The 17,538-nt window shown below is 46.2% G+C and overlaps 1 protein-coding gene and 1 long non-coding RNA gene across 3 annotated transcripts; one reads left to right on the top strand and one right to left on the bottom strand.

Annotated features, from left to right (window-relative positions):
* Nucleotides 1-2,685: 2,685 nt before the first annotated feature.
* On the bottom strand, nt 2,686-17,191 carry pex6 (peroxisomal biogenesis factor 6). 2 transcript variants are annotated; one of them, XM_084367323.1, is made up of 18 exons: nt 16,409-17,191; nt 14,966-15,553; nt 14,566-14,735; nt 14,310-14,393; nt 13,341-13,470; nt 12,179-12,312; nt 11,990-12,092; nt 11,409-11,611; nt 10,146-10,332; nt 9,755-9,831; nt 8,713-8,830; nt 8,365-8,570; nt 7,309-7,370; nt 6,971-7,079; nt 6,771-6,887; nt 4,359-4,436; nt 3,935-4,074; nt 2,686-2,890 (listed from the first exon to the last, which is right to left on the bottom strand). In XM_084367323.1, the coding sequence occupies exons 1-18, from the start codon at nt 16,937-16,939 to the stop codon at nt 2,754-2,756; spliced, it is 3,174 nt and encodes a 1,057-aa protein (XP_084223449.1). In that variant the 5' UTR covers nt 16,940-17,191; the 3' UTR covers nt 2,686-2,753. The 2 variants fall into 2 exon arrangements, with proteins under 2 accessions (XP_084223449.1, XP_084223448.1); XM_084367322.1 differs by having other exon boundaries at nt 14,966-15,556; nt 16,409-17,190.
* On the top strand, nt 2,813-4,178 carry LOC311266101. The gene is made up of 2 exons (XR_014623658.1): nt 2,813-2,913; nt 3,948-4,178. It is a non-coding gene; the product is annotated as an uncharacterized lncRNA (long non-coding RNA).
* Nucleotides 17,192-17,538: the final 347 nt, after the last annotated feature.

The following is a 17,538-nucleotide window of genomic DNA, read 5'->3' as shown; positions in this document are numbered from 1 at the left end:
CTGCTGACAAGTATTTTTCTCTCCTTTTTGTGAAACAAAGTGAAAAAAGATTTTCAGGAGAAAAATGATGTCGATGAATGTTTTTTCTAAAACACTGAAGACGCTCGTCTGGTGGTTTCACAGACTTGTGCCTGTTAACGACGACTCGTGGTGTCAGAATGGTAACAAAATATTTCCAGGATAATTTTTCATTATTATTATTATTAGTTAGTTTTTACTTCCGTGTGTGAAACTGTGAAAAAACATTTTCAGGAGAAAAGGCAAAATATTTTTTTCACGTGTGAAACGAGTTTGTTTTCTCGTTTCCACACGAAAAGAAATCCTCCTTTTTTTCTAAGATACGACGACTGATGGTGTCAGAATGACGACAAAACACAAGTGAAGAAATATCTTCAGGAGAATGTTTTTTCTCATTATTATTATTATTATTATTAGTTTTTTTAGTGTTTTTTCTGTCTGAAGTGACCAGAAACATTTCTGATGAATTTAACTTTAATTATTAATTAATTATTCAGTTAGCTTACAGCTAATGTGGCAGCTCAGTTTCACACATGGAACAAAGTTTTTTCCACCAAAAAGGTTTCGCCAGGTTTTTTTTCACTTGTTTCACAAACAAAATTAAAAAAACAAATAATAATAACAATGACAACAAAAGACGTGAAGAAATATTTTCAGAAGAATTTTTTATTATTAGTTATTTTTTACTTCCATGTGTGAAACTGTGGAAAAACATTTTCAGGAGGAAAATTTGAGGCCAAAAGTTTTAATGGAGATTTTTTTTTTAATTTGTGAAACAAGTGAAACAAGTCAGTTTTGTGAAGTTGTAATTTTGAGCTGCCACATTAGCTCTGAGCTAAGCTAACTTTTGTTTCTCACTTGGTTTCACGCGTGATAAAAAGTCTCCAGAAAGTTTTTGGCCTCACATTTTTCTCCTGAACATGTTTCTTCAGTTTCACACGTGGAATTTAATAAATGTTCTCCTGAAGCGACCAAACATTTCTAATCAGGTTAGAAACTTACTGAGTTTCACACATGGAAGAAAACTAATAATAATGACAACAAAACACAAGTGAGGAAATGTTTTCAGGATACTTTTTATCATTATATTTAGTTATTTTTTAAATTTTATGTGTGAAACTGGAAAACATTTTGAGGTCAAAATATTTTTTTCCTGGAGATTTTTGTTTTCATGTGTGAAACAAGTGGAAAAAATGTACTCGGTTTCAACAGGAAAAGAAATTCTCCTGAGAAAAAATGCACAAATGTTTTCCTCCTCATGTGAAACTGAAAAAAAGTAAGAGGAAAAACATTTTTAGTAATTCTCATTTGTGCCTGTTAACGACGACTGATGGTGTCAGAATGACAACAAAACACAAGTGAAGAAATATTTCAGTTTAGTTTTTTATCATCATTATTATTTATTTTTTTAATTTCATGTATGAAACTGAAAAAAACATTTTCAGGAGAAAATTTGAGGCCAAAAGTTTTTATGGAGATTTTTTCTGTTTGTTTGTGAAACAAAAAACAAAAAAAAAAAAAAAAAAATCAGTTTTGTGAAGTTGTAATTTTGAGCTGCCACATTAGCTCTAAGCTAAGCTAACTTCTGTTTCTCACTTGGTTTCACTTGATAAAAAGTCTCCAGAAAGTTTTTGGCCTCATATTTTTCTCCTGAAAATGTTTTTTCACTCGTAATAAATAAATAAAAAGACAAATGAAATGTTTTTGTGATTCATGTTCACGAGCACTCTGACACCATCAGTAGTCGTTTCCATCTGTGAGGCACCAAAACACTCCTGACTTTGTCTCACATGATGAAAAAAAAATGTTTCTTCAGTTTCACACGTGGAATTTAAAAAATGTTCTCCTGAAGCGACCGAAACATTTCTAATGGATTTAACTTAATTATTCAGCGTTAGCTTACAGCTAATGTGGCAGCGCATTGTTTTTTCAGCAAAAAGGTTTCGCTGGATTTTTTTTCTCACTTGTTTCACAAATTAAACTAAATAAATAACTAATAATAATAATGAAAAAAAAGCAAAATTAAATATTTTCAGTTTAGTTTTTTATCATTATTATTATTTATTTTTTTAAATTTCATGTGTTAAAGTTAAAACATTTTCAGGAGAAAAATCTTTAGTCAAAATGTGTTTTTTGGATATTTATTGTTTGTTCGTGAAACAAATGGAAAAAAAGTGTGAAACAAGTCAGAAGTTTTAATAACGAGCTGCCACATGAGCTGTAAGCTAACGCTAAATAATTACATTAAACTAATTAGAAACTTTTTACTTTGTTTTCCACAGGGAAATAAATTCTCATGTGTGAAACTGAAAAAACTTTTGCAGGAGAAAAATGAGGCCAAAATTTATTTTTTATGGTGAATTTGTTCGTTTGTGACCAAGTGATGACAACAATGAGGAGAATTGTGTTTTTCTTGGTTGAGACTCGTTATAAGACGTGACAGTGAAGTGACACTGCGGCCTCTGCTGGTCACAGTGAGTATTACACAAACAAACACTGGTTCACTCTGACGTTATTTATAAAGATCCTGCAGAACTTTCCCCACCAGCTCTCGGGTCAGAAACACAGGAGAGAAAACAAACGTGTCCTTTGGCCCCTCAGGGCCTCTGATGACCGTGTGAAGAAGCTCTCCCCCTGATTGGTTGATCGGACACATTAAATGACTCGTCAGTTTTTCAGTATTTATTAATTAAATTAATGTTTAGATTCACAGTGTTGTTCAGAGCAGATGGTTTCTACTTGGCGCTGAGTCTCTGTTGGATGTTCTTGTATCGCAGCAGCTCCTGCTCTGAAACCGACGGCCTGAAGGTTTGCAGCGCTGCAGAGAAGTCGTCAGCAGAGAGGAGGACGGGAGAGTCCTCCGAGTCCACACCTGAGACAGATGGAGAGAGACAGGTGTGTCGTGACATCATTTTATTTCATCCCCAGAGAAACTGACGACTCGTTAGTCTGTCGGGGCTCCACCGTCATGTTTAAACGAGTCGGTCCAGTAGATCTGCGACACGACTGTAACAGACCACATCCACCCTGATGTCACGCTCAGCAGCAGCTTTCTTTGTGCAGACGTAGGAATCGTTACCATCTGATCAGCAGCTGAAACGAGGATGTTGGTCATATTTCAGGGTAAAACAACACGTTAGCATTAAACCACTTCTTAGTAAATGATTCTGCTTCGACTGTGAAACAGGAACGTTAACGATCATCACATGTTGTTTTACTGTGAAATAAACCTGATGTCCTCCAGAGTTTCACAGTGATCAGTGGGGAAATGCTAACGTTAGCATTTTTGTACAGAAGCCCTAAATGCTCAAACATATTAATTCCTCCATTTTCCTGTGATAACAGATCATATTGTATTTGATTTATATGTATTTATATAACATGTTTGACAGTTTAGAGCTTTAGTACAAAAATAGTCTAATTTAATTAAAACGTTTAAAGCATCAACGAGGAACGACTGAAGAAATGAATAGTGCGTCGTTTAAACACATTTAGACACAAGAAACGTTTGTTGTCCTGTAACAGCTGTGTGATGTTTAGCTTCCACCCTGAGCGTGATGTCAGAGGAAGATGGCCGCCGTGTGTGATCCTCTGTGGCGTCTGACAGGCCGAGGTTGTTCTTCTAACAGTCTGACATCATCACTCTGAAGCTCTCCAGAGGCGAGCTGCTGCAGTCGCCTCTGGAGAGCTTCAGACTGAGACAAAGAGGACGTTATTGGACTAAAGGTTCCTGTGATGTTGTCAGACTGTTAGAGAACAACCTCAGCCTGTCAGACGGATCACACCAGAACATGTACCTACATGCTGATTGGCGCCGTTTGACCCAAACACATGAAAGTTGGTTTGTTTCCTCTGAACCGGAACAACCTGCCGCAGACTGAAGTCAAACCTCCTGCTGAAGCTTGTGTTTTCTTACCGTCCTCTATCAGAGCGATCTTCCTCTTGATGGCGGCCGTCATGGCGTCCGAACAGAGAGCGTACAGGTCGGCGCCGGTCACGTGAGCGGGGCAGCGATCCACCACCTGCTGCAGGTCGACTGCCGGGTCCAGCTGGAACCTGAAGAGGAGACAGAAAATCACATGTTAGAACGAACGGGTTAGAAAGTGTGCTGAGAGAACTTCTGCTGTGAATAAATAAAGACGGACTGATGTTCTGACTGACTTCTGTTTGTTTTTACTACACACGATGTTCTGACTGATTCTGGACCAGTTACTGTTTGAATTATATGAACATGACGTGAGTCTGAACTTCTACTGGAGTTACTGTCACAAAAACTTAGAACAGTTCTGACTACAGAGCCTGTAAGTGAGCTGAGGTCCAGCAGGGGGAGCGGTTCTTACTTTCTGAGGATGGCCCGGAGAACCTGCAGCTGAGAGACTCGGTCCTCGTTGATGCCAACGTAGACGAGTTTATCAAACCTGAAGAAGACAGACAAGAAAAGCTCAGTGGGACTCGGGTCATTAATGAGGGAGAAACATGTTCTGGTTGATTAATTCTGAGGGGGGAGAGGGAGGGAGAGAGAGAGAGAGGGGGAGAGAGGGAGGGAGGGAGAGAGAGAGAGGGGGAGGGGGAGAGACACAGAGAGGGAGGGAGGGGGAGAGAGGGAGGGAGGGAGAGAGGGGGAGAGAGGGAGAGAGGGGGAGAGACACAGAGAGAGGGAGGGAGGGGGAGAGAGGGAGGGAGAGAGAGAGAGAGACACAGAGAGAGGGAGAGAGAGAGGGAGAGAGAGAGAGAGACACAGAGAGAGGGAGAGAGAGAGGGAGGGGGAGAGAGAGGGAGGGGGAGAGAGAGGGAGAGAGAGAGAGAGAGAGAGGGAGGGAGGGGGAGGGGGAGAGACACAGAGAGAGGGAGAGAGGGGGAGGGGGAGAGAGAGAGAGGGGGAGAGAGGGAGGGAGGGGGAGAGGGAGGGAGAGAGAGGGAGAGAGAGAGAGAGAGGGGGAGAGAGAGAGGGAGAGAGACACAGAGAGAGAGAGGGAGAGAGAGAGAGAGGGAGAGAGACAGAGAGAGAGAGGGAGAGAGACACAGAGAGAGAGAGGGAGGGAGAGAGAGGGAGGGAGAGAGAGAGAGAGAGAGGGAGGGAGAGAGAGAGAGAGACCTGTCTCCTACTCTGTTCAACATTTATATAAATGAACTGGCTGAAAACCTGGAGCACTCTGCGTCCCCTGGTATCACCGTAGAAAACACTGAAATCAAGTGTTTGTTATATGCTGATGATCTAGTTTTGCTGTCCCCTACCAAAGAAGGCCTGCAACAACACCTGGATCTCCTGCACAGTTTCTGTCACACCTGGGCTCTGACTGTCAACCTGAACAAAACTAAAATACTGATTTTCCAGAAGAGGTCTGGGAACCACAGCCTTAAACATCAATTTTATCTAGACAAAGTCCAACTAGAGCACGCAAAAAATTACACATATTTAGGTCTCAATATTAGTTCAACAGGTAATTTTCAAACGGCGGTGAATGAGCTGAGAGACAAAGCGAGAAGGGCATTTTATGCAATTAAAAGAAACATCAAAACAGATATTCCAATTAAAACATGGTTAAAAATCTTTAAATCGGTAATAGAACCCATCGCTCTGTATGGCAGTGAAATATGGGGCCCGCTCAGCCGATATTTAAAATTTACTGACTGGGACAATCACCCAATCGAAACATATTACACCTGCAGAGACACATCCCAAATAACGCCTGCCGAGCAGAACTGGGTCAGTACCCCCTACAAATCACAATCGAAAAAAGAGCCATCAAATTCTACAACCACCTAAAATCAAGTGACCCCCAGAGTTTCCACTACAAAGCACTAAAATCCCAAGAGACAAACTTGGAGAAAAGCCCCTCAGTCAGCTCGCCCTGACTCTCAGCTCCCCGACCTCAACACCAGACCCTCAGGACAGACCCCAAACCATCCGGCCCGACCAAATCATAGAAGGACAGAAAGAGAAATACACCACCTACTGGAAAGACACCACAGAGAACCAGAGCAAAATGGACTGTTATTCAGCCTTAAACAGGCCGTACACAGTGGCAGAATACCTGAGCACCGTACCTGAGCACAGCCTCAGACAGACTCTGAGCAGATACAGACTGAGCGGACACAGTCTGGCTCTGGAAACCGGCCGACACAGACGGACCTGGACTCCCAGGGAGGACAGACTCTGCTCGCTCTGCTCACAGGGAGAAGTAGAGACTGAGCAACAGTTTCTACTCCGCTGTGACAAATATCAACAGATTAGACAAAATTTCTTCCCCAGATTTAAAAACCACTGTGAGGAATTTGAGACACTTCCAGACGCAGACAAATTAAAATATGTTTTAGGTGAGAAACCAAAGTGCTGCAGACGAGCAGCTGAGTATGTGTCCTCCTGCCACAGACTGAGGGACGACCACAGAGACACCACAGAGCAGCAAACCACCGCTCCAAACTCTGCTCCTGGAAATACTGTAAATATGTCGTGATCACAATGATTTTCTTCTTTTTCTTTTCTTTTCTGTGTGTAGATTGATAAATGTCTCAATTGTTAAGTTGTGTATATTTTATTGTTATGTTTATATATTCTGCGATTGACTGTCATTAATCATCTGTTTATTTTTATTATTATTGTGATTAATATTATTTTATTGTTATATGCTTTGGCAATATAAGCACTGCCTTGTCATGCCAATAAAGCTTTTGAAATTGAAATTGAAATTGAAATTGAGAGAGAGAGGGAGAGAGAGAGAGAGGGGGAGAGTTTGAGTGAGACCTCTGACCTGCCGGGCCTCAGCAGTGATTGGTCCAGCAGATCCGGACGGTTTGTGGCTCCGATCACAAAAACTCCCACAGACGAGTTCAGAGCGTCGAGCTCGGCGAGCAGCTGAGACACGACTCTACAGAGGACAAGAGCTGATGTGAAGACTGAAGACAGAAGACCAGCTCCAGTCACAGACACTCACCTGTCCATCACACTCACCTGTCCATCACACCTCCTGAGTCTCCACTGCGCCCCCTGCTGGGCGCCAGAGAGTCCAGCTCATCAAAGAAGACGACACAGGGAGCAGCTGAGCGAGCTCTGCAGAACACTGACGAGAACAAACAGTCCGACATCAGAACCTTTAGATGAAGTCAACGTCCTGCAGACAGAACCGCATCATGTGATTCATATTATGATGTTTGTCTTTAACACCTTTACATTTAAAATGTTCCCTCTCCTGAGGTAATACAGTAAATAAACACAAAAGTCGGTCCAACAAATGAAAACACGTCCGATCATCTTTCATCTCAGATACTAAACATCGGTTCTGATCAAACCTTCTCTGATGTTCTCTTCACTCTGACCCACGTACATGTTGATGAGCTCTGGACCTTTGACACTGAAACACACAGACAGCAGGTTCAACCAACACCACCTGACGCTGCCAGGGAGAAGAACTGAAGACCTGGAGGACTGTTGTCCAGGTGAGACAGACAGGTGACCGGACCACAGTATGAACCGTCCAGTCAGAACACTTTCTGCACGTGTATCAGAATAATATACAATCTGCTCGGACCAACGATGCATGACTGCCTGAGGAAGGTGGAGGTGTCCCTGCCTGAGGAAGGTGAGGGTGTCCCTGTCTGAGGAAGGTGGAGGTGTCCCTGTCTGAGGAAGGTGGAGGTGTCCCTGCCTGAGGAAGGTGAGGGTGTCCCTGTCTGAGGAAGGTGGAGGTGTCCCTGCCTGAGGAAGGTGGAGGTGTCCCTGTCTGAGGAAGGTGAGGGTGTCCCTGCCTGACGAAGGTGGAGGTGTCCCTGTCTGAGGAAGGTGAGGGTGTCCCTGTCTGAGGAAGGTGGAGGTGTCCCTGTCTGAGGAAGGTGAGGGTGTCCCTGCCTGAGGAAGGTGAGGGTGTCCCTGCCTGAGGAAGGTGAGGGTGTCCCTGTCTGAGGAAGGTGGAGGTGTCCCTGTCTGAGGAAGGTGGAGGTGTCCCTGCCTGAGGAAGGTGGAGGTGTCCCTGTCTGAGGAAGGTGAGGGTGTCCCTGTCTGAGGAAGGTGGAGGTGTCCCTGTCTGAGGAAGGTGAGGGTGTCCCTGTCTGAGGAAGGTGAGGGTGTCCCTGCCTGAGTAAGGTGGAGGTGTCCCTGTCTGAGGAAGGTGGAGGTGTCCCTGCCTGAGGAAGGTGGAGGTGTCCCTGTCTGAGGAAGGTGAGGGTGTCCCTGTCTGAGGAAGGTGGAGGTGTCCCTGTCTGAGGAAGGTGGAGGTGTCCCTGCCTGAGGAAGGTGAGGGTGTCCCTGTCTGAGGAAGGTGGAGGTGTCCCTGCCTGAGGAAGGTGAGGGTGTCCCTGCCTGACGAAGGTGGAGGTGTCCCTGCCTGAGGAAGGTGGAGGTGTCCCTACCTGAGGAAGGTCATGGAGCACTCAGTAGCCACAGCTTTAGCCAGCAGAGTCTTTCCTGTTCCTGGTGGTCCGTACAGCAGGACTCCGGTCCGGTTCAGACCCAGAGACAGGAGCTCTGGACGCTGCAGAGGAAGCTGGACTGTGTCCAGGATCTCTTTCTTCACCTGCTGCAGACCTCCGACATCCTCCCAGCGTACATCAGGGATCTGTTGACAGGGAGGGAAAGCAGCAGCATCTCCCTGTTAGAGCTGTAAAAACTGATGTTCTGATGGAGTTCTGTTCATGTTCAGCTGGTCTCTGCCTCACGTCCTCACAGTGAATCAAACTAACTGAACTTGGTCTCATCACCTTGGGGGCTCCGATGGCCGTGGACTGGGCGTCCTGCAGGGTCTCCAGGGCGGCGGTGAAGTCCTGGTTCATGATGGTCACACCACTGGAGCACAGATCCTCCTCCTGCCAGCCGGCACTGCGGAGACAACAGGACTTTAAATACCAACAGCAGGTCACGATGTTCTGACCCACTCTAAAACCGGTCTCTGCTCTGAACTGGATCAGGTCTGGTGAGGTGACTGATGGTGCTCTGCCATCCTGAGGCAACAGAGAGCGACTGCACCAGGACCAAGACAGTAAAAGAGTGAAACTTGTTTCTCCATCAGGACTAACGGCTTCTTTTATTTTCCAGATTGTTTTCTTCATGAAAAGGTCATTAAAGTTAATTAAAAACTGTTTTAAGTTTGTGAAACAGTGAAATGTTGTTGACCACAATTTAATTTCTTCAGGCGACTTTTTCCTGGATTCTTCTCTTCATGTGTTAAACGGAGTGAAATCTGTTTATTTTGATCACGATTGAAACTGAGAAAGTTTCATCGGTCATGAAGAAATTATTTTACGCTTCAAGAGAATTTTTATTTTTTTCTTCATTTTTTATTTTTCATGTGAAATAAAGAAACTCTCCAGGTGTGGGACTGAGTGATTTTTTTTCTTCTGAAAACTGAGTTTTCATGGTGAGAAATTATTTTTCTCTTCATTTGTGAAAAACAGTTTATTTCCAAGTGAAATTTAATTTAAGAGAACCATGAGAATTTTTTGCTTTTCTTTTTCAATGTGTGAAAACGCATTATTATTATTATTTTTTTTTTTGTGAAACTTTTTCTGTTTTTGTTTTTTTAACATGAAAACAGATTTCCTCTGGGAAAATGATTTTTCTTCTCTGAACGATTTCACACGTGGAAAAATAAAAAGGTCTCTCTGTTCACACGTGAAGAAAGAAAATCATGGAAAATTAAATAATCGTGGCCCCCGAGGAGCTCCATGTTTCTCACAGGACGAAACAAAGATCCTGAAAGAAACTAAAAAACAAAAGTGTCTCAGTGTTCGTTTCTAGTCTCACCAGGTGTGAATCAGCCTCCTGCAGGCAGATCTACCAGCCTCGACCAGCAGAGCACTCAGGTCCCCCAACACTAAACCCTGAGGAGGAGGAGGAGGAGGAGGAGAAGGAGGAGAAGAAGAAGAAGAAGAAGAAGAAGAAGATTATCATCATCATTATCATTATAATCATTGTTGTTGTTGTTATGATGCAGACTTGAGTGAACACATCAGGTGATGAGATGATGTAAATCTGAATCTGACCACAGAAACATTAAATCATCAATAAATTAACAAAATGTGTTTGTTTAAAAGTTATCAGACAGAAAACTGGTCTGGTTCTGGGTCTGGTTCTGAGTCTGGTTCTGGTTCTGGGTCCTGGTCTGGGTCCTGGTAGATGTTGAACAGTGCCTTACCGCAGTGAGTTTGGAGAGTCTGTCCAGGTTGACGTCCGTTCCCAGGTGAAGGTCTCGGCTCAGGCTGACCAGCATGGAGCGCCGCTGCTCCTCAGTGGGACTCTCCAACGCCACCTGGTGGACAAACGCTGCCACGACCCCTGCAGACAGGTCCCGAGGTCTGCAGACGGTCGCCACCACGACCACGCTGAAACACAGGAGACGATGACTCCATGAATCCGCTTAGAAATCCTCAACAGAGACTCTCCTCTGTGCAGAACCTGCCTTAGAAACATCATGTTTTAAGTCGTCTTCAGTGTCACAGTGATCCAGTGACGGTCGTCTGAACGTCCACAGGCTCACTGCTAACAGGAAGTGCTAACAGCTGATTCTGCTAAGTTGTTGGAGGCTTTTCTTTTTGTTGGTTTTCCGTCTTAAACAGGAGAAAAACATTTTTGTTTATTTGTTTTTGTCACATTTGAGCGTTCGTGTTTTGGCTTGCTGTGAAGTGATGGGGATTGTCTTCGACAGCTCTGATCCGTTTGGTTCTGGATCTATAATATTATAACTCCTGAGCCTTCAGTGTCCTACATGTCCAACATGAAAGACGGCTGAGCTTCTTTAGTCATTTCATTTCTGCTATGAACAAAATAAACTAAATGTCTGGATTTGATTTCTGGGATTTGTCGTCTATGAATATGTGACATGTTCATTAATGTGCCTCCACGGGCTGATTTGACCGTTTACTGAACCAGCAACAGAAACCGGAGCAAAGAGACACAAACAGGAACCAGAACTTTGTGTGTTTGCTGCATCTGATCGCAGTGAGCGACGTGTACGATAATCAGACTGTAGCTGGTAAATGTGTCACATGAAGCTGCACTCATACAGCTTCACTACCAGTCAGTCACATTTCAATTGTGCTCTAGCGCCACCTACAGGCACCTTCTCATAGGCAACAGAACTGCAGAATCATCAGGTTTTGTTGGTACTGTTGGGCCCATTGGGGGAAGATTTGTACGATATTTTCAAACACTTAACGCACAACGTTCCCAAATGTGTTCCTGATCGTGGAGGAGAAACAGCCTGACGAGTGAATCAGGCCTCAGAAGTTTGGTTTTATATTAAAAAATGAACACACACGTTTTGGTACATACGGTACCAAAACTGGACAGAACTGGATCAACCGTGCACCAATAGAGGCAAAACATCAGAGAAGCAGAAAATGTCAAGTGTCACATCAGGCTGTGACTGTGACATGAGGTGTTAGAGGCAGTTAGTCACCTGCTGGGGGCGCTGCCGAGCAGCTGGCAGAGTGCAGCCGCGACTCTGCCGTCGTCCTCGGCGCCGCCTCGAGGTCTGAGGAGGAGCTGCAGGTTCCTGAGCAGCAGGACGCACGGCTGCACGGCGCCGGCCCGCTGGAACGCCGCGGTCAGCTTCACCTCGGAGGCTGCAGGAGTGTCGGCACACACGCTCACACAGTCCACCTGCACGCAGGAATCAGATACTGAAGTTCAGGGCCTCAAAAACTTCCTGTCCCTGATCCGACCGCGATACAGAATCACCTGGGTCGCTCTGGACCAGCTCAGCTCCGACCTCACACTTCATGTTGTTGAGACCTTTTTATAAATTGCTGTGATTGTCTAAAATCCTGCAGCTGTACTCTGATTACTCGTTGGTCTGCGTCCATCAGGTCAGTGATGGTCTGTGTCCTGAACATCAATAAACTGAGCATCACTGACAACATGGTTCGTTTAGTTGTGTCTCATATTTACAGTCGTCACATGAACAACATGAAGAGGAGCTGAGCTGGTGCGGACCGACCGACAGATGGCCTCAGGCTGTGGAGCGTCGAGCCGTCGTACCTTCAGCAGGTGCAGGTTCAGTCTGCGACTCGCCGCGCTCACCGCCGTCACCTTACCACTTCCTGCGGGACCGTGGAGGAGGACGGTGCAACCAGACAGAGAGCTGCAGACAAAACACTGAATAAGTCGGGGGATGGATACAAAAACATTTCCAGGTGCAGAATCATCAGGTTTTGTTGGTACCGTTACCTGTGGAGCAGGTGTGGGAGGATGGTGCTGCCGAGGAGCTCGACGGTCTTGTCGAGGCCGGGAGGAGACGGACTGCTCCACAGAGACGCTCCCCCCACAGAGGACGAGGGGACGGGGCTGTTGGTGGACGCTCGCTGAGGAGGAGACACACAAACTGTCAGCTCCTCGTTCAGACGTTCAACTCGCTGATCCACCATGTGATCCTCACATTCACTGCTGATGAACAGCCGCTCAGTTGGCTCCGGTGAACCTACGTTAGTCTGAATGTTGATTCACGTCCTTTTCAAAAGTAGTCACATCTAAATTATTATTTAATTTAATATATTATTATTTAAATCTAAAAAAGCTCCAGTTTGTAAGAAAAGCTGCCTTTTGAGTCTCAACTCGTCACAAACTGAAGATCTGATCAGGACGGAAAAGCTTTTCTTCAAATGTGAGTGTGTTCATCTGTGTGAAACACGATGATCCGTCACTGTGTTCTCATCTGTCATCACAGAAACCAGTCGACTGAAAAACTTTAACTCTTTTTCTAATGTACAAAAGAGATTTCAGCTGTTTTCTTTCCTGACATCATTAAATTTAGATTCAGAGTTATAAAATATGAACTTTGTCTGTTTTGATTATTTCATTCTCGCTCGTTTTAACTTCACGACACAAAACAAGTCCGACATCAGGATCGTTTCAAGTGTCACATTATTATGATGGAAAATTGAGCTTTTTTCAAGGATTATATTCAAATTCAAGAAGATTCAGAACCTTGAAAACATAATGACGTAACGACTTCACGTGCAGCCAGTTTTCTGCTTCTGTCTCTCCGCACTGTTGTTGTTTTTTATATAAAAAGGTGGAACATGTGAGAACAGGCCAGTTAATTCAAACTCCAAACAGGCAGGGGGCAGCATTCACCAGCATAACCGCTAACTGCAGCTGCTAACTGCAGCTGCTTTCAGCTTGTTTGTGCATACAGCTCTTACATGTCACACCTTTTTTCATTCTTTACCCACAACAGCCTCAAACACTGTCGAGATCTGACCTCAGGTCAGCTGCACGTTAGCTAATGAGGAGGAAGAGGAGGAGGAGGAGGAAGAAAAAGAGGAGGAGGGTCAGGCTGTTTTCAGTGAGGACAACATGAACTACAGAACAGTCAGAGGTCAAAGGTCACCATGTAGAGTGAGGTGTGCAGTCTGTCAGCCAGGTGAGCTCCGCCCTCTTCTTCTTCTTGTTCTTCTCCTCCTCCTCGTGTCTCTGCAGACGGACACACCTTGTGCACTCTGAAGAACAGCACCGGACACCTGACAGGTCAAAGGTCACAGACTCATCGTCACTGAGCAGGTCCGCAGAACTCAAATCATTTACTGTTTAACTGTCACACTTCTGCAAACCACCAGAGGGCGCTGAGCTGCTGAGACCTGCCGTCAACATCCATCCTGAGGGAGGACGGCCGAGTACAGGTGTGAAGAAAGACGCAAACACACCTGTCTGTATCAACTCATCCAACCACTGAACCAGTGACCACATCATCACCAGACTCCCTTAACAAATGTGGTGATTTTAAGAGTTGTTGAGTTAAAACAAACTTACTAACGTAGTGAAACTCTGTCTCTGACAGACTCTGAATCATTGTCTCCTTCTTGTAAATTCAGCATTAAATGAAAACAGTAAGTTGTTTGTTTCCTTGTAGAAAGTGTCAGTTTGTGGCAGCATGGCTGTACCAGCCTGTCTGCTTCTGTGTCTAAAGTGCTAAAGTCTCACCTGCCAACATTTAGCAGCTGTTTGAACACACTGTTTACACTGATTTCACCATTTACACTCAATTTATGAAAGAAGAAACATTTTATTGATCTAAACATGTCACATTTTACAAACACACTAAACAGTAACCAGTATAGGCGACTTCTTTGTCCCCAGACTCCCTTAACAAATGTGTCAGTTTAGTGAGTTGTTGAGTTGGAGACACTTTATAAACTGTGTGAAACTCTGTCTCTGACTGATTCTGACTGATTTGTTGCTTCTTGGAAATTCAGCAAATGTTCTACATGAACTTCTTCTTGTGACACACTTGTGATTGGATGGTGACATCAGGTCTGAACAGGCTCAAACACACACACTGGATGATCTGATGAGGTCGTACCTGTGTATCCCCTCTGAGTTGTTCTCCAGCAGGTCTGGATGGTTTTCAGCAGGAACGGTCAGGATGTCTCCCTGTGAAACCAGTCTGCACACACACACACACACACACACACACACACACACACACACTGGTTAGACTGGGAGTCCTCTCCTCTGTATACTGTGTATCTGTAACATCCAGAACATCACGCCTTCATCAAACAAGGCTGACACGTACTTTTACTGCATTAAATGATCTGAATACTTCCTCAGCTGACCTCGGCGTACTGAAGTGTTCAGACAGAAGGTTGTCATAGCAGCTCAGGTTGTTGTACAGCGGAGACGCCACCGGCTCGACGTGAAGCTCGCTGGCAAACGGTGGAGAGGCGGAGCGACAGGAAGTGTCGGAGCGACGGCCGCCGGGCGCTGCTGGAGACGGTTTCCACCTCTGAGACAAAGTGAAGAACAAGACTTCGTGTTGAACGAGTCGGCAGTTTGTCTCAACGTTCAACTACGGAAGACTTCCTGAAGATTTTCACATTAAAAGTCTTGTACCCTTACATCCATCGGCTGGAGTGTATTCAGTGTGTGTGTGTGTGTGTGTGTGTGTGTGTGTGTGTCTCTGTGTGTGTGTGTGTGTGTGTGTGTGTGTGTGTGTGTGTGTGTGTGTTGCAGTACCTTCACTCTCAGTGTGCAGCTCCTCTCGGGGATCTCGTCTCCTCCCGTCATGTTGAACCACAGAGTGGTTGATATGAATCCGACTTCATGCTGGTTCTGCAGGTCTGGACTCTGAGCTGGATCCAGCACCAGGACCGAGACCAGCCGCTCCCTGCAGACGCCCCCCCTCACGTCCGGCCTGGAGGACAGCTTCACCCACTCCTGGTTAAACAGCCCCAGCCTGAGCAGCAGCTGTCTGCTCACCAACACACAGCTGTCCACGTCCACGGCGGCTCCCTGCTGACCTCTGACCCCGACCCATCGCTGAGCGTCCACGACCCGCACGTCCAGCCGGCACTCCAGCGCCTGCAGGACGCCCGAGAAGCCCTGGCCCAGCAGCCTCCTGTTGTCCAGGAGAGACCGCCCCCCTCCGAGACCGTCGGCGTAATGAGCGAAGTCCGACACGCACAGACGGAGCGGTCTGCAGGGCGGGGCGGGTCCTGGGGGGTCCGCCGAGTCCCAGCAGTCCGTCAGAACCAGAGACGTGTCGGCGGTGATCCGTCCCTGCGTCACAGGACTGCAGTCCAACACCAGCAGCTCCAACAGCTGCTGCTGGAAACACACGAAGAAGAGGGAGTGCTTCGTCAAACAGGAAGTCATCTGTTCTGTCCTCAGGACGACGGACACGTGACACGACCAGCGGTCCGTTAAACAGTTAGTTCATGGTTCTGACTGATCAGATCAGATGTGAATATTTTCTGGTTTTCTTACTTTTCCGTGATCCTGAACTGAAAGTCTTTGGTTTTAACGGATGTTCGGACAAAAAGAGACAAACGTGACTTTAGACTGAAGACATCAGAAGACAGGAAGTCGCTGCCAAACACGGTTCTGAATAAACATCAACATTTGTGTTTGTTTCTTTTCTTCAGATCCTCGTGACGATTCTGATAATCCATTGTTTAATTAACTTTATATGCAAAAATATCAAAACATTTGCCGGGTCCACCGCTCACATGCAGATGTTCTGCTGGTCTTTGTGTGTTTTGGACCGCTTGTTGGACAGAAGAAGATGCCAGACGTTTGATATTTTATGGACCGAACAATTAAACTGATAAATGGTGAGAATAATCGATGATGAACTGGACCGTTATTTGCGGTTCTGGTCCAAAAACAAACAGCCTGTGGGTACAAGTTTAAAGACATCTGACAAATACAATATGAAGGTGCTGATGAACACCTGAAGACACTGAAGACCTGAAGACACTGATGATCATGTTAATGAGTGCTCATTAGAGTCCAGAGGACATCAGGGACATTCGTCCTCATTTGTTTATTTTTAACTGATTTATCTGAAACACTTTATCATTATTAAATGTTTCCTGCAGCACCAGAACCAAACAGTTTAAACTGTGGATAGCAGGTAGATGTTGTTAAAGTATCAAACAACCCGTCCCGGTGTCTCACCTGTCCCGGGTCCTCTCCCAGCACCGGGTGTCGGGGCAGCAGCAGAGGGTCTCCCTGCCGGGCCAGCAGCCACTGTCCCGGGCGGCAGAGCTCCAGCAGCCCGCCGGTGAAGTGCTCAGCTCCGGCCCAGCGGAGGCTCTGCCTGCTGCGGGCTCCCAGCACCACTCTGTCCAGGCTGACCGGCTTCAGAGGCCGGACGGTCCCCGTGCTGCCGAGCCGCTGGAGCCCGTGGTGCCGCATGAAGAGGCGGCTGGTGAACAGCCGGACCCGCCTCCCGGACTCTGGTCTGGGGGAGTGTCCTCCTCCGCAGCCCGCGGTCTCCTCCTCGGTGACCGGGTGAACGCGTAGCAAAATGCCCGGTCTCCCGGAGCCCTGGGGCCGCTGCGGGGTGAAGAGGACGGTCGGTGGGTCCGTGACATTCTGAAGAACCGAGTCCAGGTGAGACTTTAATATGAGGACATCCAGAGGACTCAGGTGCGGCGGGAAGCTGTCCACACAACACAACTCCACCAGCGCCGCCATCTTGGACATGCGCGGTTTCCGGTTTCTTGGTTTCCGGCGCGTCACCGCCGCCTGGTGGACGAGCGAGGAACCCACTGAACAGAACCATCATGGCGTCACCTGACAGAACACAGAACCTGCAAGCCACCGAGGAGCTGCTGTACCGGTACCGGTACCGGTGATTCCCGACCTCTAATCTCCAGAACAGGTCCATCCGATGTAGACAGACCCACTTATATTCACACCTGGAGAGAACACACACTGAGACTGCTGGCATCACACTGACGTCACACACCTGCTCTGATCACTGCGTCACACCTCCACACACCTCCTACGGCAGCGTGGTGTGTTCTGTAGCTAGCTGCAGTTAGCATCTCTCTGTTCCTCTGTGGGATCATTGACCTGTATTCTGGATTATTACAGAAGATAATCTGAAGGTTCTGATCCGTCCAGGTTCTGTTCAGCAGATAATCTCCACAGATGAACTCCACTCTGTGATGGTTGAAGGTAAATTAAATGTGTAGCAGTAAAAAGCTAATGCTAGGCTACAAACAGACGACATCACGGTCACATGACTCAAACGTCTCCACCACTGAGCGTCTTACTGCACAATTACTATCCAGGTTTCT

The sequence above is a fragment of the Pagrus pagrus genome (genome assembly GCF_965226575.1).
Source record: "Pagrus pagrus genome assembly, chromosome: 2".
Classification (NCBI taxonomy): Eukaryota; Metazoa; Chordata; class Actinopteri; order Spariformes; family Sparidae; genus Pagrus; species Pagrus pagrus.
This window is presented reverse-complemented; position numbering and strand designations above follow the sequence as displayed.

What these genes read in the sequence shown, in the direction of transcription:
- pex6 (XM_084367322.1), bottom strand. Translation starts at nt 16,939, where the DNA reads ATGTCCAAGATGGCGGCGCTGGTGGAGTTGTGTTGTGTGGACAGCTTC. An exon ending in GACTCTCCAAACTCACTGCG is followed by an intron (nt 9,832 to 10,145) that starts GTAAGGCACTGT and finishes CCTCCTCCTCAG; the next exon opens with GGTTTAGTGTTGGGGGACCT. An exon ending in GATCGCTCTGATAGAGGACG is followed by an intron (nt 2,891 to 3,934) that starts GTAAGAAAACAC and finishes CATCTGTCTCAG; the next exon opens with GTGTGGACTCGGAGGACTCT.